A 27235-nucleotide genomic window follows, 5' to 3' on the forward strand; every position below is an offset into this window, starting at 1 on the left:
GTGGCCATGGGGACGTGTGTTGGGCACCATATGCCCAGCTGGGTGACTCCTGCCTCTGTGCACAGAACTCCAGCCCTGGCCACCTTCCATCCACTCCACCCTCGCAGTGTGATGAGCAGCCACCTGTGGGTGGCAGAGTGGGTGGAAGAGGGCCAGGAGGGTTACACTTTGTTTTGGAAGGACAGGGTTAGAGAAGAGGTAATGGTATCATTTTGTAAGTCTGAAACATATACACTTGTTCCTTAGTTCAGGAGGAAGAACATAGCATATCAGAATGCATTTGGGTGAAGAGAAAACATGTAAGATGCAGCATCAATATAATGGTGGGGATTTATTATAGGTAGGGATGTACTCAAATCACGGTTTCACGATTTTTGTAGAAATTATGAAAAATGGCGGTTTCCATGATTTAGCATGGAATCCCCAGGAAAAAAACCTCACTAGAAATAAAATACTGGCTCCCCAGTGTGAAGCCAGTGGCTGCTGTGGCTCAGCCTCACAACCCACTGCAGGGGGTAGCCACTGGCATGAAGGGCAGCGGTCAAGATGGCAGCTGCTCCCTCCACCATTGATTGGCTGAAAGGGCTGCCTTTCCTGCAGCCCCACCTGTCCCTGCCACATGAAGGAAGCCCTCTTCCAATCAGCAGCAAGGGACAGGGCTGCGTGAAAGGCAGCCCTCTTGGCCAATCAGTGGCAGGAGGAGGGGAGTTTGCCACAAAAATGGCAAGAAACTACAGAGACGAAATCAGGAAGACAAAGAGAAGAAATGAGATGTACCTAGCAACGGAGGTTAAAGACAACAACAAGAGGTTTTATAAGATTTTGGCCAGAAAAAAAAGACACAGGCATCTGTGGGACCACTGATAAACAGCCAGGGGGAACTCTTAAACAGAAGATGCAAAGAAAGCGGAGCTACTCAAGTGTTACTTTGTCTCAGTCTTTAGAAACAAAAATTAAGCTGAAGTCAGGTGCCTAATAAGAATTATTTGGATAAGGAAAGGAACAAGCTGAGAGATGGACAGTCAGAGTGCTTTTCATGTGTCTGAATCAATTCAAGTCAACAGGGCCAGATGAGTTTCATCCCCAAGTACTGAAGGAATTGGTAGAGATCTTGGAGCCCTTGGTGACGATATTTCTGAAACTTTGGGAGATGGGTGAGGTACCAGAGAACTGGAAGAAGCCTAATGTAGTAGTCCTCATGGTTTACAAGGCAAAAATGAGGACCCAGGGAACTACCAACCAGTTTAGCACCACTTCAATACCTGGGAAATTACTGGAGCATATCTTAATGGAGTCCTTTTGCAAGCATCTGGAGGAGGAAAGGCTGACTGCAAGCAGCCAGTATGGATTTACTAAGAACAAATCGTGTCAAACAAACTTGATCTCCTTCTTTGACCAAGTAACTACTTGGGTGGTGGACAAAGGGAATGCCGTGGATATAATGTATCTGGACTTCAGCAAGGCTTTTGATAAGGTCCCACATGACCTTTTCATAAACAAATTGGAGAAATGTGGCCTGGACAGAACTACTATAAGATGGATACACAACTGGCTCAATAGCTTCAATTAAAGGGTAATTATAAATGGATCCATGTCATGATTTCAGGAGGCTTTGAGTGAAATCCTACAGGGGTTTCTCCTGGGCCCAGTGTTGTTCAACATATTTATTAAGTATTTGGACCCTTGAATTGAGAGCTTCTTGAGCAAGTTTGAAGTCCACATGAAACTGGGAAGGATTGTGAACACATTGGAGGACAGAATCACAGTTGAGAAGGATCTTCGCTATGGCTGTCAAACTGTTTAAAAATTTGATCACAGTCAGTTGCGTGATTAAAAAAGGGGTTGCAATTAATTGTGATTTTAGTTGTACAACTAACAACTCAAAATTATGTGCAGAAAAACTCAAAATTGATACAAAATTATGCAGGTTCTTTGTGTGGTTGGAGTGTGTGGTGTGCAGGATGTCCAATCTGAGCAGGGTCACTGTGGAGCTGACCCAGGCCCAGGGCGCGCCCCCTGCCCAAGCATGACCCCATTGGCAGTGGCCTCACCCTGCCTTTGCCCCAGCAATGGCAGCCATGGGCTGTCTGGGCTGGGAGCAGCTGCTCTGGCCTCAGCCCCACCCTGGGCTTGAACTTCCCTGTTTAATTGCTCAGCAGGTTCCAGGTGGTCTTAACGCGCCCTGGGCCCGATGGTGCAAGGCAGTCTTGCTGCAGCCCAGCACCACCTTCCCCGAATGCCTGATGCTGCCAGCCTGGCTGCTCAGGGCCCCAAATAGGGGTTGTGGGTGAGTGTGGCCCCCACCCCGCCTTCCTGCTACAGCTGCCTGAAGTCTGCGTCCCACTGGGACTCCCATGGAACCACTGTGGTGGGGCTGCCTGGCACCCTTAGGCCCCACGACTCAGGCTTAGGGAGGATCAGGACTGCCTGGGAGCTCCAACACGAGCTGCCTCTGGGCCTATGGGTCTCCATGCATCCCCAGTCTGGGACCCTGGGGAGTGGCAGCGGTGGTAGTCCTGCATGCCTACAGAGGCAGCTGCTTCCGATGGGCAGGGTCGAGATTCCTGTGGAGCCACCTCCTGCAGGCCCTGATCTGTGCCGTGCCGTGTGCCCGGCCCCAGCCCAGCACCGATGGAGCCTGACCCATGCCTGGTGCAGCATGGATTGCCACTGCAGCACCAGGCAGATCCACCGCTCTCCTCCCTATGCCAGCTGGGCTCCCCCAGGACCTGCACGAAGTCGCCAGACCCACTGGGTCCTGGTGGGAGCCCAGGAGACACAGGGAAGAGCAGCAGCTCTGCCCGGCTCGTCGATGGCGGTGTTGGGCATGGCTGCAGCTCCGTCAGCACTGGGTGTGCAATGCAGTGTGAGCCAGAGGCTGCAGGAGGTGGCTCTGTGGGAATCCTGCCCCTGCCCACCAGTAGGGGCTTCCTCCACGGGGTCGCAGGTCACTGGGCCACTGTCACCATTGCTCCCCAGTGGCCTGGACCAGGGATGCATGAGGACCCGGGCCCAGAGGTGACTCATATCATAGCTCCCAGGCAGTCCTGACCTGCTCCAAGCTGTGGGGCTTGAGGCTGCCAGGCAATCCCGCTACAGCTCAGCACCGCCTTCCCCAAACTCCCAGTGCTGCCTGTCTGGCTGCTTTGGGCCCTGGATGGGGATTTTGGGTAGGTGTATGGGTGGGTGTGTAGGTGCACCACCTCTTCCCCCCTGTTGCTACAGAAGCCCGTTTCCTGTGCCCTGGATGCTCTATGGCTCTTCTGCACTGCCACTACTGCCTCACTGGGTGGCCTGGAGGTGGTGGTAATGGCAGCAGGGCAGGGCAGGGCAGCCCGGGTGCAGGCTCCAAAACCACATGTATGATTAATGCGTTAAATAATTAACATGTTAATTAGTTCTTGCATTAATTGTACACGTTAACAACAATTAATTGACAGCCCTAATCTTGACCCATTGGAAAGCTAAGCTGGAGCTAATAGGAGGATGTGCAATACTGAAAAGTACAAGGTGCTGCACCTTGAGATGAATAATCAAAAATACAAATACAAAATGGGTTACATGTGACTATGACAGCACTATGGAGAAGGATCTGGGAGTCTTGGTAGGGCTCAAGATTCAATATGAGTCTGTAGTTTGATGCAGCCACATAAAAAGCAAATGCAGTTTTGGGATGCATCTGACATTAGGTGCAAGACACAGGAGGTGATATTCCCTCTCTTCTTGGCACTGGTTAGGCCTCATCTAGAGTATTGTGTTTACTTTTGAGCTCCACATTTTAAAAAGGATGTAGAGAAGTTAGAGAGGGTCCAGAGGCAGATGACAAGGATGATAAAGGGCTTAGAAAGCAAGTCATATGGGGAGAGGCTGAAGGAACTAGGTATGTTCAGCTTGTGAAAATGGTGCTTAAGGGGACATAGTAGCAGGCTGCAAATACTTGAAGGGCTGCCATAAAGAAGAGAACGAGTACCTTTTCTCTCTTGCTGCATAGACTCAGACACAGACCAGTGCTTGAAAATGCAGCAAAGTAGGTGTGATTGGATGTCAGGAAAAGCTTCTTTACTATTAGAACAGTGAGGCAGTGGAATAGACTGCCTAGGGAAATTGTGGGCTTACCATCACTGGAGGCATTCAAGAAGATGCTGGACAGCCACTGGTCAGGGATGATTTAGGTGTAGCTATGTCTTTGTTCTTCCATGGGTATTTCCCAGTCTTCTGGGTTTTGTTCAATGCTGCATGAGGCCAGGAGGGAATCCTTCCTACCCCACTGCTGCTGCTAATGTGTGTCAGGGTTTTTGGGTTTTTTTTTCTAATGCCTTCCTTGGAGGCATTGGGTGTTGGCTGCAGCCAAAGCTGGGGATTTTGACAGGGATATGCCAGTACTTCTGCTCTAACCTAAATCTGAAGGTTCCTGGCTAGGGAGTCTTGCCTCTCTGTTCAGGGTCAGACCAATCACAATATTTTGGAAGCGATTTTACCTCATGTTCAGATTGGTATGGACTTATAGGGGTTTTTGCCTTCCTTTGTAGCAGGGGGCATGGGCCTCTTCCTGGCATCTCTTTGAGCTTATACTAACACCTTGGTAGCATCAGGCCATTGGCTGCCATGGTCCCCTTGCTTTACCTGTGGCAGGTAAGGGTATTATGTTTTGGTTTTTGTGTAAGGCTTGGCCTCAGGCAGGGTTTTGGACTAGATGACCTCTTGAGGTCCCTTCCAGCCTTATGTCTCTGTGATTATAAGTATGTGCTTATTTTAGTGAAAACACATTTTGAGAACACAAATTTCTGCAGAACTGCAAAATTTCTGCAAGTTTTACAGCAGGACTTACAAATGTTTAGGATGTGAAGAAAGCCAGCTTGGTTCAGGTATTAAAATCTTCTAAGTTCTGCTGCAAAATTTGACTGCTATGCAAGGAAAAAACTTCAAGGATAGGTCATTTAGGACTATCGTAGCTAGATAAAATATATTCTTGTGGAACACTAAAGAAAATCACTTTTGGAATGTCTTTATTAAAAATTTTAGAAACATCACAGAATTGATTAATTCTTCTACTTGATGACACTGTCAGTCTTATGTAGCTTTATATTTTTCTTTACTCCTTTTCATGTGTGTGTTTGTTTTTTTTTTAAAGAGCGGTATAGAATCCAGAGTGATCAATTAGAAGACATTTGGCTAATAGCAAATGAGCTTACTCTTCGTCTTGAAGAACATTTCAAGAAGCAAAATTGCAAAGACTTCCTGTGTATCTTCTCTGGTTCAATTCCTTTGCAAGAATATTTTGAATGTATTGATCACCACTTTGAGGTATGTCTTAAAATATTTTATATGCTGATAGAAGTATCATTAGTTTTTGTTAGCAAGTTTTGCTTCATGTATGGTCTTTTACCTTAGCATAGCTTTTCTGGTCTTTTGCTTTCCTCAGAAGTTTCCTAATGATAAACTACTGAACTCTAGAGACCCACTGTGTTCAACTCCTTTGGATTGGAATTTATTCTGTATTATGAAATGAACTATGGATTGGACTTTCTATTTCTGTATGCATATCTGAAGCCTCCCTATCCACCTGTTCCTATTTTGTGCATCAGCCCTGGCTTGGAATAAGGCAGGATAAACATCTTAGAGATCGAGAGCTCATACCTCAGCATTGCTCTCAAGGAATGCTTTTTTAAGGAAAGCTACCAGATTTGGCAGTTAGACTTGAGGCTCCTTGGCACATCTGCTTGAGGCTCCTGAGTAAGTGCCCGCTACTGCTTTCAGAGGCTCCCTAAGATGGAGCCTGAGTGGCATTAGCTATCTACTCTCCCTAATAGCTAGGCTTGGGTGTGCATAGAGCAGAAATGAGTGGGCAAGGCTTGATTTGTTGGTGGCTGTTGGGGGCTTGACAGGTGTTTATTATATCTGTGCTCATCCTGACTTTCTTTGTGGTCTTCGACAAGTGACTTGACCTCTGGAGTGTTACTTCATTTTTATAAAGTATTTGTAGGTGAAAAGGACTGCATTAGTGACAAACACTCATTTGGTACAGAAGTTAATTTCTTAATACAAAATTACTGAAGTGATGGCAAAATTCCATAAAGGCTAATAGTTTGTAGTTCTTATTGGCACACTGTTAGCTGCCAGTGTCCAAAAGTTAAAGTGGTTTAAAAATATTCTCAAAAGCCTCATTCCACATTTAGACTATAGAAAATGGAATTTGTCCTGGTCTTGACTAATTATTTTGAGTTCAGAGAACCCAGGGGTAGCTTCACCTGTGGCCTGCTCCCATGCAAATGCTACAAGTAGAGGATAATATTTGAGCTCATCACTGTATGTATCTGTATAGAACAGGGGCGGGTAGTTATTTTGGGTGGAGGGCAGCTTACTGAGTTTTGGCAAGCCATCGAGGGCTGCATGACAGGCAGCCAGGGACAGATAAATATTAATTTTCTAAATTTTTACGGGCCCCACAGGCCAGATAGGATGGCCTGGTGGGCCTCATCCAGCCCGTGGGCCGCATTTTGCCCACCCCGATATAGAACCGGCACATAATCTGGCCTTAGATCCCGTATTTACTAGCATCACTGAATAGGAAGATTGGTCATTGAACATATTCCTCTGATGTGCCCTTTCATATTTGCCATCTTCCTATTATAATGCAGTAAAAATGAATCCATAAATATTTTATGATTTATATACACATCCCTTTATACTTAAAATTATTTTGTTATACTTCGATACTTAAAATTATTTTGTTATACCTCGTGAAGGCAGAAAGAAAAAATTTAATGTCTTTTCCAACCCCTACACAAGACTTACTCAGTCTCCTCAACCTGTTCCTCTGGCTGAGATTATGGTAATGAAAACATCTCTAGTACTTTAACAATAATGAATAAAATGAACTAAACCAAATAAACTGACCTCCATGCAAATAGATTTAAGTTATGTAAGAGGGCATAGCTCTGAACATTGTTTGTATTCAAAGGCAAACTAAGTACTGAGCAGGAGAGGTACTTGGGTTAGCCTGAAGTAAGGCAAAGTCAGGGTTGGGTTGCAGTGACTAATTGGTTCAGAGAGGGGTAAGATTTGTCAGATAACACCTACAGAAGGTCATGCCTCTCTGAACCAGTTAGTCTCTATAAGCTTATTTTTGCTTTTTAGTCATAGGCTTAAGTCGTCTGTATTATATGTATATATCTATATGTGTGTATGTATGTATGTATTTTTTAAAAGTAGTGTATCTTTTATTAAAATGGTGTATAACAACACTAGAGCTTTCACTTCTGTTGGCAGCGGTGTGCCGCATTTTTACTTTTACATATTCACAGAAGTTTAGGGCTGGAAGAGACCTCATGTTGGAGGAAGTCCCTGCACCAGAGGCGTGTACTTTCTCTGGCTACATTTTAACTTCCAGTGCTCATCCCTTCCTTATTTTATTTTTTCCCCCCAACTCCTTGCAGTCCCAGCTGTTTCCCACCATAGATTCTTTTTGGCTGTTTCTTGTGACATGTTCTTTTATTTTATGTCTTCCACTAGTGGTATTTGCACATTTTTGTCTTGATAGCAACATCAGAATTTCCACACTAGGTCAGACAAAATGATCCATTTTGCCCAGTTACCTGTCTCTATCTAGAGCAATCTGTACCCTATTCATTACCCTTCCTGGCATCCACCATCATTGGCGTAGAGCTGCCAAAGAATAACATTTCTGCTTCCAGTGAAGCTAGCAAAATTTGCATCAACTTCATAATCAGACTCAGAGGAATAAAATAAGATGCTGTTAGCTGGTTAATTATTACCAGTCTGGCATCTAAGCCTAAATAATTCCAGAAGTTTGAAATAGTAGTGTGATTGTGAGGCGACATGTTAGTTTCTAACATACTGTGCAGCTTTTGTCTATTATGATGACTTGAAACATATAATAATACTGGGTTAGAGAGCCTCTTATTTCTTGAATGGAGCAAAATTCTGTTTCAGATTATCAAGGAAATCTTTCTGCTTCCCTCTCAGTTTCAATTTTGACAGATTCTGGTATGCTTGAGAGATGATTGGAGATTCTCGTGTCCTTTTTCCCCTCCCATTTCTAAAGATACTACTTCTTTTGCTTTAGCATTGTGCTCCTTCTCACTTGCCTGAGTTGTCCTCCAAGGATTTTATGTTGACTATCCATATATAATGGTTTGTGGCTTGTTTTATGCCAGGGTGCTTTTTGATAGTTAGAGGCCTTGAATCATTTCCTATCAACTTTGGGAAGCATTAGGGAAGATAAATGTTATGTTACCCATGTCCTGGGAACAGCATATCTTGGAATGTACATTTTGATGACTTCTGATAATTGCTCTGTGACTCTTATATGGAGGATATTACCTACTTGGAGAACTCCATTTATTTGTCAAGGACCCAGTTTTTAGAATGTCTCAAGTCATTTTTGTGCTTAAGGGTCTTATACTGGAAAATAAAATAGAGCTCATTGCAGACAGAAGTATGAATTATTATTGCCTGAACATTTTGATATATAATTTTATCATGGTTTTGTGGGCACTTTAAGAAAATTGGCTGCAATACTGGCCCTCTGGATATTGAGGTGAAAAAAGGTTTCCCAAAAAGAGAAAGTATAGTTTCAACCAAAGGAAAACTTAATACTTCAATCATGTTCAAAGGGAATTATAACCCTTCACTTTCTGCTGCTGTTACATTTAATACATTTTACATATGTGCCACAGACATAGCACATTGAAATAAAGAAAAACCCTCATATCATGGTGCTGATGAGTTAATTTCATTCCTGTTATAAGACCTCATGAAGAGGCTATTGTGTATTATCATAGATTACTGTGGCTGTCAACAATTATTTTCAATTTCAATAATAGGAGCCATTATTGCAACCTGCTGGTAGATCTCATGATGTGTGTGAAATTTACCCCAAACCAATATAAATCCAAGACAGTCCATGTGACCATAGCAAGCTACTCTTTAAATTAATAAATACTATAAGTATTTCCAGACTGTTTCTGATCTAAAACTTCATTATGCACATAGATTTTGAAGGAAGACTTTTATCTATTGACTCAAACTCTTAATCTGGATTTTTTTTTTTAATCCTTAAAAAATTGCAGCTGCGCTTGAATGCTGAAAAATTCCAAGAACTATTATCTGAACGGGCAATACAGTTTAGAGCTATTGAACGACGATTGCTAGCACGATTCAAAGACAAAACCCCTGCTCCCCTCCAACATCTGGACACCTTGCTAGAAGGAACTTACAGACAGGTCAGTACAGTTTGGTTATGAACCTAACTTTTCTTTATGTTGTTGTTAAAATTCACATGTTAAAGCACATAAGCTATACTTTCCTAATCACATTTACCATTCAGGAGACCAGGAAGCAGTAATTTGTTTAACCTTATATTCTCTGCAAGTTTCCAGATGATTTGCAATGGTTTTATTTAATTTGCAACCACAGAATTTCTACTCTTGGATCACAGAAACTTGACAGGACATCATTCTTTCCAAGCTGATGTTGATAGTGTAAATATTTTATAGTTCATGTGAAAATATTTTATAGTTCATTGCTTGTATAAATATTTTATGGCACACTGTAAACTGGTGGAATGGTTTGGCTGGTGTAACATTCACAACAAAATTAGTTGGAGCCTGACTGTGTCCTCCTTCAAGACTCTTTATTTCCTTAACAGTTTGTAATGCCATAGTTATAGTTAAGGACCTAGCTCCTCTGCCCCCCACTCCACCCCATTTCCCCTGGACTGGTCTTAGGCTGGTGGAAAACACCAAAACATACCTCACTCCTGACTACTACTTCCACAGCCCCATATTGCTTGGGAGCCTAAGAAGTCACATTGTTGGTGTCTTGTACCATCTTGCTAGGAAACCAGGTTAGTCTTCAATCTTCAACCTGCCATGATATTCTCTTCTGTGCACCTGTGCCTAAAGAGTTAGGGAAATAGATTCATAGAGACACAGGTAGCTTCTGGGCTCTGGCATCCCATCATATAGCATATCATCTAATTGTTTTAAGAATGACTGATGCTTTCTAGAATGTCTCATATATTGATGCTTTCTAGAAAAAGAATATATTTGTGTGCATGTGTGCATTCTTTTTCTAAAAAGCTTCAATCATTCTTAAAACAGTCAGATGATATGCTATATGATGATTAAGTTGGGGAAAGATTCTTGTAACATGAAAAAATTGCCTAGAGGTAATTATGTAAGAATAAAGGTTAAATTTGCCATAAATTCAATTCTTTCTATTATATGAATCCTTAATAAAGGTAAGATTTTTTTAAAGCAAATACATGTTACTTAATCATAAAAATATGAGACATTTTGATAGGTGCGTGATTCCTCCACACTTCCAGGCAGGCTTACTGAGCCAGATTATGAAAGAATTAAGGTCTGATCCTACAGTGACAACACACAAGAGAACTGTTACACATGAAAAGATCCCCATTAAAAGTTACCAGGTTTTTTGGATGTAAAAATCTGCGTGGTCATTGTGAATTTCAGGATGAAGATCTAAGGTCTTTTATTAAAATTTGATAAAAAGTCTCAATGAATTATGTTTGATTTTCTATTCTGGAGGCTTACTTACAGATGCAATCAAGTAAAAATAATGTTCCATCTGACTTTTCGTTCTTTTAACTACTGTTGAGTGTCACATTTTAGGATTACAATAACTGAAAGAAACAGAGAAAATAGAATGATCTAAAGTCTGTTTATTTTGACAGAATGTAATACTTAGTTTTACTAGAGAGTTGATCATTTTCTTTGTTTAAGTCTTTCACATAGTAGGGGAGACATTTATTTTATTGGGAAACTGACTTAAGAACATGAGAAATAGTATAGAGAATCAGGTTTGTGTGTGTTCTTGTTTTTAAATGACAAAATGTGGTTTCAAGGTTCTTTGGGTAAATGTGATACTTTTTTTAGACCAACTAAATAGTTGGAATAATTGTTCTTTGCAAGCTTTTGGGTACAAACACCTTGTTCAGGCAGAGGAAGAGTTTGGAGTTGCTTTGTACTGTCCTGGATGCGATAGAAGCTGATAGTTACCAGCTTCTATCCCATCCAGGAGAGCACAAAACAACTGTAAACTCTCCCTCTGCCTGAAGAAGGGTGTTTGTACCCAAAAGCTTGCAAAGAACAATTTCCCCAAATATTTGGTTGGTCTAATAAAAGGTATCATATTTACCCAAAGAACATTGTCTGTCTATGTCCTTAGACAACATGGCTATAACCAACATCCCCCCACCAATGTTTTCAGACTTTTTCTTACTGGGGTAGGCTGGGGGGGAGGGGAACGGGAATGCTCTCTTCTCGCCCCCCCCTCCCCTGGCACACATTCATTTAAAGGTGTCATAGGATCTGACAGGTTGTTGTAATAGTATAACTATTTCAGTTTAGAAGGAGGGTTTTAATAGCATCTCAGGCTTCACTATAAAGACACATGTAAGCGAGATATGAAGGCGTTTGGAATTGATCCTGGTTAATGGGAAATCTTGGCAAGCGATTGGAACAGGTGGTGTCATCATCTCCACCAGGGCATTAAAGTCCACAACAGGATTTGGCTCCAACAGCTTGAAGAGCAAAAAGTCCGTCAGAAGCAAGCAGCTCCCGAACCAGCCAACCATGATGCATACGTTTGCAACTACTGCTACAGATCATGAAAATCTTGGATTGCACTATTCAGTCACATGAAACAATGAAAACCATCTACATCATAGGCTGCAATATCTACCATCTCTCGCAAACAAAAGGATGCCAATAATAATTTCAGTTCAGAAGGAGGATTTTAATGAAATAGTTGTACTGGTATAATTCCTTTAGTGTGAACAAAGATGTACTGGTATAAAGATGTCTTATGCTGATATACCTTATTCTTCTTGCTATGTGATAATAGCTATACTAGTATGTACTTATATCAGTATAGTGCAAAATAGAACAGTTTACACTGTGTAGAAAAGTCTTTTAAATATAGGCCTAATGGTCCTTAATACCTGCCTGGTATAGATTATTTCCTATACATATTGATATCTATATCTGTAAAGGATTTGTAATTTTTTTTATTGGCATATCTTTTATGCCAAGCTGCAAATTGTTAGAATGAAGTTACTGAATCAATCTGATTTCTGTAATAAAAATAGAATTTAAATTGGGGTGTTAAACTCCTTTGGCCCTGCAGGCTAGATGAGTGGCTTAGGGCCAGTCTATGGGCTGGATCAGGCCCATGGATTCCCTCCTGCTCCCTATGTCCCCTCCAGCAGTTGTGCCAGCTGGTCTAGGACTCAAGCTGTCTACGGTGTGGGCCCCAGAGTGGCTAGAATGGGCACACTGTGTGGTGGTGTCTGGCTGGAGAAGCAGCCATGCATTGTGTGGTGACAGGCCCTGCTGGGCCAAGCTTCACGTGGTCCATGAACCATGCTGCACATGGCGCCATGTGCACTGCAGGTCCTGGACTGGTTGCAGCGGGCACCACATGTAGTACAGTTCAGCTGGATTGGCCACCAGATGTAGTGCATCTGCTACTCCGGCTGGACTGCACTTTATGCAGCACCCATTCTAGCTGTTCCAGGGTCTGGACTGCACACAGCCCAAGTCTGTGATTGACTGGAGTGACCACTAGATCAGGTTTGCTGAGGGAGGAAAGGGTCAATGGCCAGATCCAGGACACAGACTGGCCCTGTGCCATGGTTATGTGCTGTGCCCCATGTGGGTCTGATCAGACCCAGGGACAAGCACCAGGGGCCAGCTGTCATCCCTGATTTAAATACAAACAGGCAGTTCTGCAGATTCATAAGTACGTTAAATTACATGAGTAAAAGTCCTCTTTGCTGAGCCAAAGACAATCAGGCTGCCCTTGATTTCCTTGCAAAAATACATTTCTGTTCACAATCAAATCTTTTTTATTAGTCCTCGGAGATATACATTGAGGCAGGATGTATCCAGTGCTACAATAAAACGATTAATGGGTCTGTTATAAGGAAATGGCAATATTGCCTTGTCTCTATGCTGAGAGAAATGTCTAAGGAGTTTTCAGTTGTCTGCAGTTGTGAAAGGTTTCATTTTGGTTTAATCTTGTCTAATGTAATTATTCTTTTTGTATTTGTGTTCTGTAAAGTGGGTTGTAATAAATTTGATTGAAATGCTACCAATTTTAACAGCTATATGAGACGCCCTTATTTTGATGGCAGAACTGTTGCATTGGAGGGTTACACAATAGTCTTAAACAATAATATAACCTTGTAAGAGAACTTTTTGCTTGAGAATAATGGCTTGTTCAGTTCTAGTGAGTGATTTGGAACGTGTGAGTTTTAGAGTCCTGGATGGTGACTGGACCGTATCACATGAAACAGAATGCACTACTAGCTTGAATTTTAAGGAAAAAATTTAGTTGGACAGGTTTTATATGGAACTGAACAGTAGGAGACAGTGTGCAAAATGTTGGTTCGTTAATAGACGGGCTCTGAATGTGAAAAAAAGGTTGTAGTATAATGTAAGAGAACTTTTTGTAAATCAGATGCTTTGCTGAGTTCCAGTGGATGATTTGGTATCCACTATGGTGGTTTTCTGCTGTCCGAGCTCAAAGCTTTCATAGCTTGAGAATGGATGAAGGTGCTGCTCTGGAGTCTTAATTCCCATACACTGAATCGTTGTTGTCAAAAGCTAGGATGATGGTTCTCAACATTTTTGGATTTAAGGCATACCCCTTGGAAAACGTCAACTCTTAATTTTCAGTCATTTGGTTACAGAAGAAATAATAGAGCGATTCCAAAACACCCAGAAGACCACAACAGATTGGAATGTTTTTGAAACCCTGGATTCCTATTTGATATCTCTGAGTTTACCTTGTGTATCAGGCATAGGTGTTATCACACCCAACAGTGTTAATATTGTGTGTTAATATTGTTGACCCTTAAGGATCTTGCAGTACCATTGTTGGGATTCGGTGGTCTAGAATGTCCACTTTTGGGAAAAGGGAGAGAAGACTTTGGATACTTATGATGGAGTTAATCTGTAAGAGTTGTAGTAGAGTCCTAGGTGATATCTCTGCTGTCCATTTTGTGTTACAAAAGTGTTTAAATATTTGATCTTTCTTCAGGTTTTCTGTATTTGTTTTGAGTGTTTTAGGGACTTGTCTTATAACTCACAAAGACTGTGAAGATCTTGGTGACATGGCAGTCTAACCACTCTTTGTGCATATTTTGTTTTATAACCATAAAACATACAATAAAACAGAAGAATTGGCTGTTAAACTGTCAGTTTTCTTCAGTCTTAAGTGATGCCAATGACCCAGTTTAAAAAAAAAATCCCAAAAACACAAAACTACAGTAATGGTTCTTTGCTTTTGGATTGGTGACATACTTTGGCTTGCAGATCTTTCTAAATATAAAAGTCCCATTTGTCACTAGCTGAAGCTATGGATTATTAACTGGTAATGCAAACTTGGTTTCTTTTCTCCTGTGTTTTTCTTGTTGTTGACAATACAGTTGAAAAGCTCATTCCTCAGCTATATTTAAATGCCAAATAGTTGTAGAACAGCTTGTGATCCAATTTTGTGGCGTTTTCTCTACAAGGAGCTAGAATTTGTGTAATGCTATTCACTCTAATTTCTTTAGTTTATTGTCTATGCTTATCTTGAATAGTTGATTTGGTTTCTTGAGGGATCCATTTAAGGATCACAGCTTGAACAAATTCTTGTGTACCTGAGTTTCTTACCCTTTTACTTTCACTGACAGGAAAGTGTGTCCAAGTAGTTCTTTGGAATTGAAAAGGTGATCATAGATTACTATTTCCAGTTACATTGGCTGCAGCAGCTAATGGGAAAATATCCCACATCTTTCAGTATCTCCACCTTGCATGCCTACAATTTGAGTTGGCTTACGCAGACAAGTTGGTATAGCACATAACAGAAGATTTGCTAAGTCAGCAAACATTTTACTTTTTTTGAGTGAGAAACACAATAGTTCCTCCCTTATTCTGAAAAAAGAGACTTCCCTCACACAATAACCATTGTAGTTCTATGTGTTAGTAGTAGACTGCTTTGTACCTTTATACGGCAAGCCAAAATATTGGGACTCAAGAATATTTCACTTCATTAGGTTTTGTCATTTTTGTAAACTGATTGAATATTTACTCATTTAGTGGCCAGTGTTGAGGGAATAAGGGATTCTATACAGAGTGCAGGGCATCACCAGTATCAGTGATGACTTTCCTTTGCCATTGATTCTAACCCCTTCATATTTCCACAGTCATTTTATCTATGGTGACAGCCACATAGTTAATCTAAAAGTCAAGTAGAAGGTTCATATCCTTTTGGAATTTTGTGGTGCCTATTTTGTCTGACAACACCTTGCACCTCAAGTTTAGTTTTTGATAGTATCCTCCTTCCTGAAAAATTATTTGTGATCAATTGAACACACCCATTTTTATCTACTGATTTGGTCTAATTAACATATCAGTTCTGTCAGCTACATGTCTATTGTTTCTTCTGATGGTCTTAAAATAGGAAGAAAGAGAGGAAAGGGAATATTGTTTCAGAGATCAAAATGCATGTCCATGTCTGCTAGATATACCTGACCATTTCCCATCTTTCCTATCCCTGCATAATGAGAATCTCATACAGTGAGGTGGGAATTATTCCAAGGCATGATCTTGACCTTGAACTTTAGTTGTTTTAAGTCATATATATGTTGGAATAAAAATAGTTTTTTACGTGTGTTCCTTACAGAAGTTAAATTCCATGCCTTACAAGCTAAGTTGTTCACATATTTGAGAACCAATGGTGTAACAGAGTACATGTATGATTATTGGGGAGGAATAGTAAGGTGCATATTACCTATTGAATGCTATGTACTGTGTGTTGTATGTTTGCTCACGTAAGAGCATGACGTATTTTAACACATTTGCACAAGAGGCAATTTATTTCTGTAGAAAACAAGACGTAACAAACAAAGCAAGGAATTTGTAAATAAAGTCTTCCCACAATGGGGTTATCAGATGAGTTCAAAGGGAACTCAATTGATTCAGTACTCGGACCAAAGAAAACTCAGGGTTCAGTACTCAGACCAGTGCATGTTCATTAATGATTTTGACTCGGGTGTTAAAAGTGGACTGGCAAAGTTCACAGATGACACCAAATTATGGGGGACTGCGGTCATGCTGGCCAATAGGCTGGGGATATAGGCTGACCTGGACAGGCTCACAAGATGGGGAAATCAAAACCTGATGATGTTCAACACTGAGAAGTGTAAGGTACTCCATCTGGGGAGAAACAGCCCGCAACATACTTGCAGGCTCGGCAGTGCTACACTTACCAACACCACAACTGAAAGAGACCTGGGGGTCTTGATAGACCATACAATGAGCACGCGCCACCAATGCAATGCCGTAGCTGGCAAAGGAAACAAAACACTGGCATGCATCTACCAATGCATCTCAAACAGGACTAAGCATGTCATCCTCTCACTTTACTCGGCGTTGGTGAGGCAACAGCTGGAGTTCTGCATCCAGTTTTGGGTGCTGTACTTCAGGAAGGATGTGGAGAAGCTTGAAAGAGTCCAGAGGAGGGCTATACGTATGGTATAGAGGTATGAAGAGCAGGCCATATGATGAGAGGCTGAGACACATGGGTCTGTTCAGCCTGGAGAAGAGAAGACTCAGAGGGGAGTTGGTGGTGGCCTGTCAGTATATAAAGGGCGCATATTGGGCACTGGTATAACGTCTGTTCACCAGGGCTCCCAAGGAGAAGACTAGGACTAACAGCCATAAATTGCTAGAAGATCACTTTAGATTAGACATAAGGAAAAACTTCTTTACAACTTGAGTGTCCAGGGTCTGGAATAGACTCTCCCCAGAAGTGGTACAGTCACTCTGGATATCTTCAAAAAACACCTGGACGCTTACCTTGCTGGGGTCATCTGATCCCAGCAGTCTTTTGTGCCTAAGCACACGGGGGCTGGACCTGATGATTTTGAGAGGCCCCTTACAGCCCCTAATATCTATGAATCTGTGGATATTACTGTAACTAGGACTGAATGATTAAGCCTGCAATTTCACTATGATTGCCTTTAAAAAAATCCAATTTTCAGGACTACACAAATGTTCTAAATGTTTTAAAATAGATAATGTATGATTGAATTTTAAAGGAAACTGGGTTTCAAGTCTTCATTATAGCAGCTATATTTTGGAGGGATAATTTTGTCTACACATCTTAAGGTCATGCTCAGTATGATGTGATATTAAACTACAAATAAACAAAAGCTGCAATGCATTATGTGCATTTTGGCAAGAATGCATGAATCCATACATCTTCAGGGATAGTATATCAAGGGTGGTATACTCATATTATGTTATTTCATGAATAGTTCCACTGATCTCTGGAAAACATATATTACAACTTGTTTAGGAAAAAGGAGGCTCAGATTCTCGCCTGTTATACATCAATCGTTTTATTGGCTTCCTTGGAATAATGCTGGTTTGAACAGCTGAGAATCTGTCTTAGAAAATGATCAAATGATTTAGTCAAAAAACACCTGGACAAGATGTGAATGAACTTGGGTATTTGTCAAATCTCAACTAGAATATTGATTTTGCAGTTAAATGTGGCAGAACTTCAGAGATGAAATAATGTCAAGTTCAGACTTCCTGTGTTATCTGAAATCTTGTTAGGAACTAATTTGCCTGATTTATATCATGGTTTGTTATGAAATAAATGAGAATTGGCACATATATTTTAATACTTAAAATACTGCTTTGCAGGGTTTCAACACTCTTGCTTGTTTGCAAACCTTAATGAAAAAAAGCTGTAATATGCATGATTAGGACGGCCATAGTAAAAGCTCCCTGAAATTGTTCTTAATAAATAAGATGGATTCAAAGGGATTCTTGCTTTGTATTTTCTGTCCAGAAATTCAGATTAATTTCAGATTCTGCTGAAATCTCAGGAAACATAATATATACTTAGTATACTTCGTGAGGCCTCCAAAATTAACCTATGTGTTGCATGGATTTAGAAGTGTTGTGTTGTTTCTATAAGTACACTATATTATAGTTATCCTTTCCTGGAAGATTTTCTTAATGTTGGGTTATTTTATATTTTAATATGAGGTAAATACAGTTCAGGGCCATGTAATTTATAATGAACTGCATTAGAGGTGATAGTCAGATTATACTTGCTTTACATCGTGTTGCATTAAAAAGCCTATACTTTTTTTTGCGTGGGGAAAAGTAAGACACAATCTACCACATAATTTTTGGAGTTGGAAACTTGCATATCAGACTGGCATACTAGGGTAAACTCTGTGAGGTGGGTTGATCACGTTTTGCCTGTTGTAAATGGGCTCAAGGAGGATCACCCCATCAGTAGAAAGATTTTCCATTGAGGTAGAGCCACCATAAAGGCTTGTAAGTGGTGCTCTTTTTGTGCTTCATAGGGTTTTTAGCCTAATCCCAAGATCTGTTTAGGCCTCAGGTGACTTTTTAAAAAGTTTTTTTGAATACTGAAAATGAAATGTATCCACACTCCTTGTGGTAGGTGAGAACCAGAAGAACTACAATTAACTACTGGTAACTGAAATAGTCAAGGTCTCCTTCAGAAACATATGCTTACCAGACCCTCAAGTTCATTCAGTCCTCAAGAAGTTAATACTGCTTACAGAGCTTAGGGCAAAAAGTGCTAGATTGGGGGGTGGTGGGTATAAAGTATTTCTCACTGAAGCAAGGGGCACTTTTAAAGGAAACTAGGCAAGCACACAGTCTGGCTACCTTTAGAAGGTGCTATAAAACTTTCTTTTTCAAGTACACCTTTCTTTCATCAAAAGTCCAGTCACGGCATTGATACCCTTTTCCTAATAAAGTCTATAACCAGTTCAAAAATTAAAAAAAAAAATCAACTTAAAGAAAATTAAATACATCAAATCAAAACCATGACATCAGGCAGAGTTTTCCCTGAAAAGCTAGCAATGCCAGAGGGAAAGCCGTGAAAACCTCTAGAGCTTTGCTTTTGCTGTTAATATTATGGGAAAATTTCTTGTCAATTATAATGATGGGAAGCCGTGATATAGATAAATTGACAGAGGCACCCAGGTTAGAGGAATAGAAAAATGAGCTTGATGCCTGGCTTGCAAATTAATTTATTCCCTGGACTTGTTACTTTGTTTTCCACGGGCTTGTTATTAAATCCGTGGAGGCCAACCATTTTGGCAGGCATACCACAAATTATCCCCATACCTGCTCTGATTCCTTTCCCCTACCCAATCTGCTGTTCTGCTTTCTGTTCCCAGTCCTGTACTCCCTGCAAATTTTTTAGGATCATCTTAAAATGGTCCCCCTTAACACTGCAGCAGGACAGGGCGGGTGATTTGAGGACAAGCAGCTGGTGAGTCATGTGGCCGGATCCCTGCCTCTTGCTACCTGTCCCCCTTCCCCCTACTTGGGCCTGTCCCCCCACCATCTGCCCCTTCTTGGTGCCTGAACCCCCCCTAACTTCCAACCATGTAGTTGGTCCAATAAAAGATGTTACCAAAAAAAAAAAACCCAACCCCAACAACAGCACCAAAAATCCTTGCTTTTTGCAAATAACTAAGAGGAAGATTCAATAATCATAGATATTCATGGATTTTTCCTGTTCCCTTATTGTTACAATCCTGGTAAAAACTCACAGGGCTGCTGTACAGGACTCAAACTTTGACTCCCTAATTCTCTTAGCTTGCTGGACCTGGAAGAAAGTAGACATTCTGTCCCTGTCTCGGGGCATTATTCAAACACTTGAGCTACAGATGCTATCTACGTCTGATCCTTTCAGCAGCAGGGACCTGCATCTAAATTATCTGGGTCCAGAAAGTTACTCCTCCAATTCTCCCCAGTAGCTGTTGCCATTTTCCCAGAGTTTCTCCAAAGCCATGGACTCTTCAGTTTACTGTTCCAGTCTTCAGGGAATATGACAGTGAAAGCAAATAATACAGACTTTAAAAAACAGTACTTCTGAAGGTGCACATGTATACTCACACATTTTACTCTTAGCACAAGGGGCAAACAGGTAAAACCTCCATGGAAATCCGTTTCTCAGCTTCCTTGTGACCAACTGTGAGAGTGCTTTAGGATTTGATTCAGTGTCTTTGGGATGCACAGTTCTTTCTTTTTCTCAGTCTTTTGTTTTTTGTCCTAGTCTGCACCCTTGTCTCAAACGGTCAGTGAGAGACACTCCATTTTTATATTGTATTCACCCAAATGAAGACAACTTTGAATTTAAGATCATCCTCCAATAATTATATGCTATAGATGAAAAATTATAAATGTGTTATAATTTTCCATGTATAGAATTTAATGAGTTGAAGGTTGTTTTAAATGTATCCCCCTATTACTGTGGTGGAGAAAGCAGTGGCAGGGAGAGAGGAACCAGACTGCTGCCCCTTCCCCTCCTTGCCTGCTTCCCTTTGCTGCTTGCCTGTCTGTTTCCGGTGCCTGGCCCCTGCCATGTGCCCTTCTGCTGCCTGCCCCTCCATGCTTCATTCTGCCCCCTGTCCCCCACCCCTTGCTCCCCCCTGAAGTCTGTCCCACATCTTCTCCCATCTGCTCCTCAACCCACTGCCCTCAGGTCATGCCTGTTTTCCCCCACCCCCATTCTCTACCTCCACTCCATCCTCACTGCTTACCTTCTGTTGCAGCTCTGCTTCTCCAGAGCAGTCAGTAGAAGCAATGGCTTTGGCCCCAGCCCCAGCCCAGCTTAGCCAGGAAGTAGTAGCAGCAGCTCTCAATCAGGGCTGGCAGGACTGGAACCAGAGCAGAAGGTAAGTGGCAAGGAGGTAGGGGAGGGCAGGCTGCATGGTCTCCCTATGCTACCCCTGAGCCATGCACATGGGTTTCTCCTGTTTCCTCCCTCCTCTTTCCACTGTGGCTTTCTTCCACTCCCCTAGTCATGCACCCCCTCTCCCTGCTAAACAAGCCATCCCAGCCCAGGGCAGGCAATTGCTCAACTCTGGCTTCAGCACTGAACCTGGAGCCAAGGCTGGAGCTGAGCAGTTGCATGCCTCAGCCTTGTACTTGAATTCAAGATGAGACCTTTTTTGCCTTCCTTTCTGACTGTGGGAAAACCCTAGTCTTAGATTTGAGTAAATATGGTATTTCCACACCCCCAGTCCCTGCCATCAGTTTACTCTTTTCACTGACTTCAAGTCTCTCATCTTATTCTCAGTTGCTTGGTGACAGGCACACCTAGGTGAGCTGTGTCCTGAGTAAGTAACTGGTCTATTGTTTTAGGGTATTTTCATTTTAAAGGGAAATGCTCCAGATTAGAAACCCTTGCTTTACTCTTTGCTGTTCATTTTCTGTTATGAGAAAAAATTTCTCCTGACTTCACTATAGAGTAAAAGGCAAAAATGTGAGTACAGTACAAACTTACTATCAAAATCATGCTCAAAAGATGCAGTGGAATTTGGAATTTGATATAGAGACTTACTGATATAAACTAATTGATCACATCTTTGTTGTGGTCACCGTTTCTAACCCGTTTGTTTCCACCTCTTGTTTTCAGATATCCCTTTCTTAATCTTCCGCATCTGGATATAAACGCAAATTTTACTTACTTGAAAGTTAATGTTAACTGAACCCTGGACTCAACAGACACATTAGGACATTGAAGAATTTTCTTAATGATTTCTCCACTCTCATCATTTATTCACTACCCCACTGGTTTCAGAGAAAGAGGATCCTTGTATGTCTATTTCTAAATCTTGGTCTTTTACAAGGATCTTGACATGCAATAAGCATTTGTGTCTTCCAATATTTTAAGTATAAATGATTAATCCATCATGGGTTTTTTTTTAATGATATAGTTCCAAATTCTAAACTCTACATTATAGATCTGCATTGTGTAGAGTTCTGTGAACACATGACGGTGTTAGATGATTAGTGGAAAACTCACTATACTTTGTTTGCTAAAATTAAATATAGGATGTCAGTGAGCATCCATTAATTCTTTGTCCAAGGCCCTTAACTCCTTTACCTGTCTATTAATTGACTGATAAAGATCTTAAAACCAGTCATTAATGATTGAGTATCCTCTTTAAATTCACAGTTCTGACACACATGGCCTCAGAAACATGACATTGGGGGAGTGATTCATTGCTGCTTGATTTAGTAAAGACTTTTACCTCAAAGCACAACCATTAGAGTTTACCATGCATGACTCCAGAGCTATATATCACACCCATTGGTGTAATAGTCATTTTCCCCTGATAATGTCAGTGAGACCTACACCAATAACATAAATTAGCCTTCTTTGGCTTAAATAAATATGCAGTTCTTTTAAGCAGTTTATTTAGCTTCTCATTTTTTATTGCTGTTCCTGTTAGCTATAGCAATTTATTCTTCCAAATGTACTAAAAACAGCTGAGTGATTAATACAAACAGATTCAAAATATTGCTTGTGTTATTAGTGTTTAGAATAGTGTTATTTATTTTTGCATAGGCTCTCGTTAGCTTTAAGTATGATATAGCTGGCATGTCAGCAAATTCCCCTATTTTTTAAAAGAAATATTCTGAAAGGACCCAAAACCTGTTGGTACCAATTGAGGGCATATATTAGGGTTGTTAGTACAGCACCATATATTACACATGTATAGAAATCATTTGTTATGACAAATGTTATTCATAATTCTGGTTACAATGCACTATCTTCAGTTGATGGTTAGTTTGCTTTAGAAAGCAAAGACATGTCTAATCACTGAAAACTTAAGAAAATCATGGTAAGAGAAAGCTGTTAAGTGCAAAATAGCTGCATGTATTGATGGGACAAAAGATCAGATTAGGGGTTGGCAACATATGGCCTGTGGGTTGGATCCAGGTGAATGAGCCAGAGTGATTTGCCAGTTCCCGTGCACATGCTCAGAGAGGTAGATCGCACGTTTGAAAGAGCCACCTGGATACCACGTGAAGAACTGCTGCAGTACAGAAGAAAAACACCCACAAATCGCACACCGCTGGTTATGACCTATCACCCATCCCTTGAACCTGTACGGAAAATCCTCAAAAAATTGCAACCCATATTAGAAAAAGACCCTATTCTTAAAAAGATCTTCCCAGAGCCACCCATCCTAGCCTTCAGACAAGCACCGAACCTCGCCAACCTCATCACCAGAAGCAAACTTCCTCAACCCCAGAACACACCAAAAGGATCCAGACCGTGCCATGACAAGAAATGCAAAACCTGCCAACACATCTCCACCACCCCCACTATTACTACACCCCACAACAGAGCCATCAGCATCCCAGGATCTTACAGGTGCACCTCCAGGAATGTAGTATACCTCATCCAATGCACCAAATGCCCTGATGGAAGATATGTAGGAGAGACCAGACAACAACTGCGCACCAGAATGAATGCACACCGGAAATCCATCAAAGACAGAAACACCCAACTACCGGTGGGGGCACATTTCTCACAGGAGGGCCACTCTCTCTCCAATCTCTCAGTCCTGATCCTCAAGGGAAATTTACACAACACATCCCAGAGACGAGCCTATGAGCTCCATTTCATCAACCTGCTGGATACTAGAGATCAGGGACTAAACATAGACATTGGATTTTTGATACATTATAATCTGCCTGGCAACTGACTTCCCAGCCCAGCCCCTGGCTTCTTTACTTTTCATTCCATCCAGGAAGAGCACACACCAACTGCTGCAGCTTCCTGAGCCTGACGAAGGGTTTTTGAACCCAAAAGCTTGCTTAATAACTATTCTCCAACCATTTGGGTTGGTCTAATAAAAGAGATCAAATTCACCCAAGGAACCTTGTCTGCCTATATTAAGACCTTTGAATTAAGAGTCTTTCATGTTACAGTGTATCTATTTACAACCCTCCGTAGACTTATATTATGTTTAGCTTAAAGAGGTTAACAAGCATACCTTCGAGTGTTACTTTTATTTTCTGTTCTGTGACACTTAGCTAAATCCCATTATACAAGTGAGTAGTATTTTAATGTTAAAATGTTAATTTGTTCTGCATTCCATTAAAATTGCTTTTTTTCATTAGCCCTTGCATTTTGTATAAAACCTATAATTTAAACACTTCACTGTAGAAATGCCTCGAATAAGTAACCTTTTCTTTGTTATCCTAATTACTTCTCATTATTAAGTCTTCAAACAGTAGGGCTTTAGCCATTGTTTAAATATTTGCTGGCTAAATTGGATTTCATTTTAAAGAACGCAGTTGCCTCAGTTTCGAGTTGAATTGGGTTTCCAAATTGGAGAAAAATCCATGTTTTGCTAGGAGGAGAACTTATTTTCTGTTTTAATTGACTATTATTTTTTTCTTTTAAAGAATGCATTGTTGTAGAAAATGTTTAAATTCTTTTTTGATTACAACCAAGAAAAACTGCCTTAAGAAATTCTTTTGAATGGCTGTTTAGTTTTAATATGCATTAGATCTTCTGGCTGTATTCATTCTTTTTGGTTTCTAAGAGTATGTGAAGCAATTGAATTTTATGATCATATTATAGAAACAAATATGAATTACATTACTGGTTGGCTATCTATGCTATCCTTTGGCTTTATACTATTCTTGGAAAATAGTTGAGTTTTTTGCCAGTATTTATTTACGGGTACACTATATTAAAATGTGAATGTATCTGTGTATCTGTATTCTAGTTTTATTTTAAAATGCAGTGCCCATTCTTTCACGCTTATTTTCTGGTTTCCTTGTAGTTTTATTGGTATGCCATATCTCAAACAGTTTACGGTTTTATTTGAATCTTAACTCTTTTTTGCAGCATATACTTTGTTGTTCTGAGTTTGTTATTCTCATACACCCTTTTGCTTTATCTTATTTTGTCTTTTACTATGCATTCCAAGAATGTTAGCTGAATGTGGTTTATTAGTAATAATTTCGTGAATGCCCCAATATAGAAGTACCTTTCCCATTCTGCCTCCTCTCCTGTGTCACCACTCCTCTGAGGTACTACTATATACACACTGTGGTCGAATCTTGTGTCTGATGCAGATCTTTGACCCCGAAGACATTATATTTAAGACGCAATTAGTCTGTTAATCACATCTTAAATAGTAACCCAGCCACATGTTAAGGGAATTAATGGTGCAACAAGAAGGGAAATCAACCCAAGAATATTACAGAAAAATGCGTAGTATTCTTGTAGTTGGTTTCTATCTTGCCTTAAATAAAATGTGGCACGGCTGGGACTACAAAGGGGTCTCCAGCCAGTCCTCATATGGTCCTCACCAGCTGATTTTGGCTGGATCTAGGACTGCACCAGGGCCTGAACAACCCTAGTGAGGTCCCTGACAGCTGATGATCAGTTGATTGTCAGCTGGATCCAGGACTGTCCCCAAAGCAGGCTGACAATCAGTTGATGGTTGAGCCATCTGGGTTTAACTTGCCAGTGCTAGGTTCCCTCTGCCCCGACAAGTAGGGCACAATTGGGATCTGATTCCTGATCCTAAAATCGTGCATGCTGCCAGACATGTGTGGCATGGCACCAGGTCTTGTTATTGGGACTGGGGATCAGTGATCAGCTCCCATCACACCTGTAAATGAATATCTATCAGTGGCCTGTGTTGTCTCAATTGTAAGCCATGCCATAGTACATTAAGGTCAAGATTGTGCCCGAACCCACTCACCATTTGTATGTGTTCCATGCATGAATGCCAGGATCATAAAGGAGTGAGTACAGAACCCCTTTTTGAGGTTCCCTTCAGACATTGAGTGGTGAAGTCCCTCTGCTTCATCAGCAATAGTACTAGTATGACCCCAGTTACCTGCCAGTATCCATTTGCAACTTCCTGCAGTTTCTTGTGCAGTATCATGCTCCATATCCAATCCAGTTTGTCAGCTCAGTTCTTCTACTTGTTTCGTCCACTTAGGAGGCTCAGTGCCTCCTGGTGCTCTCCTCCTCCTTTCCCTTATTGGATTAGGCTCTCCCTATATTAGAGGTTTCTACTGATACTTTAAATGCAAGTAGCAATTACAAGTAGGGAAATGAACATTGTTCAGAAAACTCCATAGTAGTTATTTTCCCCGCTCTAGCTATGATCCACTCATAGACCAGAAGAATATTTTAAACTTAGTGTTTGCATTTGTTTTTCTGAGAAGGTATTCACTTTGTGGATCAGTTCACATGCACCCTGTTCAGTTGTTTTTGGCAAAAGGAATATGATCAAACTCCCAGCACTTATATAAAAACTTCTTGCCCTGCCCAATTTCAGGCCTATAGTTCAACCTTTGAAACTGATATCTTCTCTGATAATTTTGTTGTGTTTGTTTCCTATGACAATTTTCAGATAGGGTAGCTGCAGTCATTGAAACCATTTTTCAATATGTGTGTTTGGCTTTTTTTTTTTTTGGAGGGGGGAGTGCAAAGCTGTGTTTGTGTTTATTAATTTTTTACTATATCCTAGGTTTTTAGTTCATTAAGGAAATTTGTGAAGTAATAAAAACTGCCTAAGAGGCCCCTTTTGTTCTTTGCAAGAGAATCTTCCATGGAAAGCTCTCCCTGTGAAGACTGAGATTTATGTGGATTATGGACTATAATGAAGAGGTCATTACATACTTTACTTTCCAAGCAAAGGGGTCAAGACATAATTTTAGTAGGTATTAGTAAAAATTGAGACGTATGCTGTATGTGCTGGGACAGGTGCCAACATCTGTATTTGTAATTCCCGTGACAGATCTCAGGGTGAAAAAGTTTTCTCATTGCCCTCGGAATACTGCTGAAAGAAGTTTGATGTGTTTCTGTTCCATTGCAATCTGTGTTACTTATTTCTCCCTTAAACTATATTCTCTGGAAGTCCTAGGCCAAGACAAATAGATTGATCTTTCCCAAATACAAATATCTATCTGCTCTTTGTTTTGACCATAGGTTCATAATTCTGGATGGGGAAACCAGAGAGAAGTCTTAGGGCCTTATTATACAATAATTTGTGGCAGCTGCTGGAACTTCTAACACCTGAATTGTCCACACATTAACACCTGAAACTAGTTTTAAGCATGCATTAGGCAGCTCAAAGTTATACTGCTCCAGGGCAGGATTATCTCTGATCTGTGTTACCCAGCTCATGCTACACAAAAAGTGTAGCCTTAGTGTAAACACCCCATTGGGTCCAATACCTCCCCCACCCACCAACCAACCTTCCCTAGCATACCAGATCCCTGCCCGCTATCCCCCCCTTGCCATCCACCCTCCCCCTGCTTGTTTATGACTGGCTGTGTTGGCTGTCCTGGGGAAGCAGGGA

General features: G+C 41.0%; 1 protein-coding gene across 8 annotated transcripts in view; it reads left to right on the forward strand.

Moving 5' to 3' along the window:
- The window catches only part of BBS9 (Bardet-Biedl syndrome 9), a 473863-nt gene that overhangs the window by 150588 nt on the left and 296040 nt on the right, over positions 1 to 27235 (forward strand). For all 8 annotated transcript variants that reach the window (XR_003093361.1, XR_003093362.1, XM_025200564.1 and 5 more), the window contains 2 exons: positions 5132 to 5304; positions 9093 to 9245. Coding sequence is in view for 6 of the 8 variants with exons in the window: in XM_025200564.1 (XP_025056349.1) it covers positions 5132 to 5304; positions 9093 to 9245 (326 nt within the window). In the remaining 2 variants the exon portion in view is untranslated. The remainder of the gene's footprint in view (positions 1 to 5131; positions 5305 to 9092; positions 9246 to 27235) is intronic.

This window comes from Alligator sinensis, unplaced genomic scaffold, assembly GCF_000455745.1.
Source record: "Alligator sinensis unplaced genomic scaffold, ASM45574v1 scaffold86_1, whole genome shotgun sequence".
NCBI lineage: Eukaryota > Metazoa > Chordata > Crocodylia > Alligatoridae > Alligator > Alligator sinensis.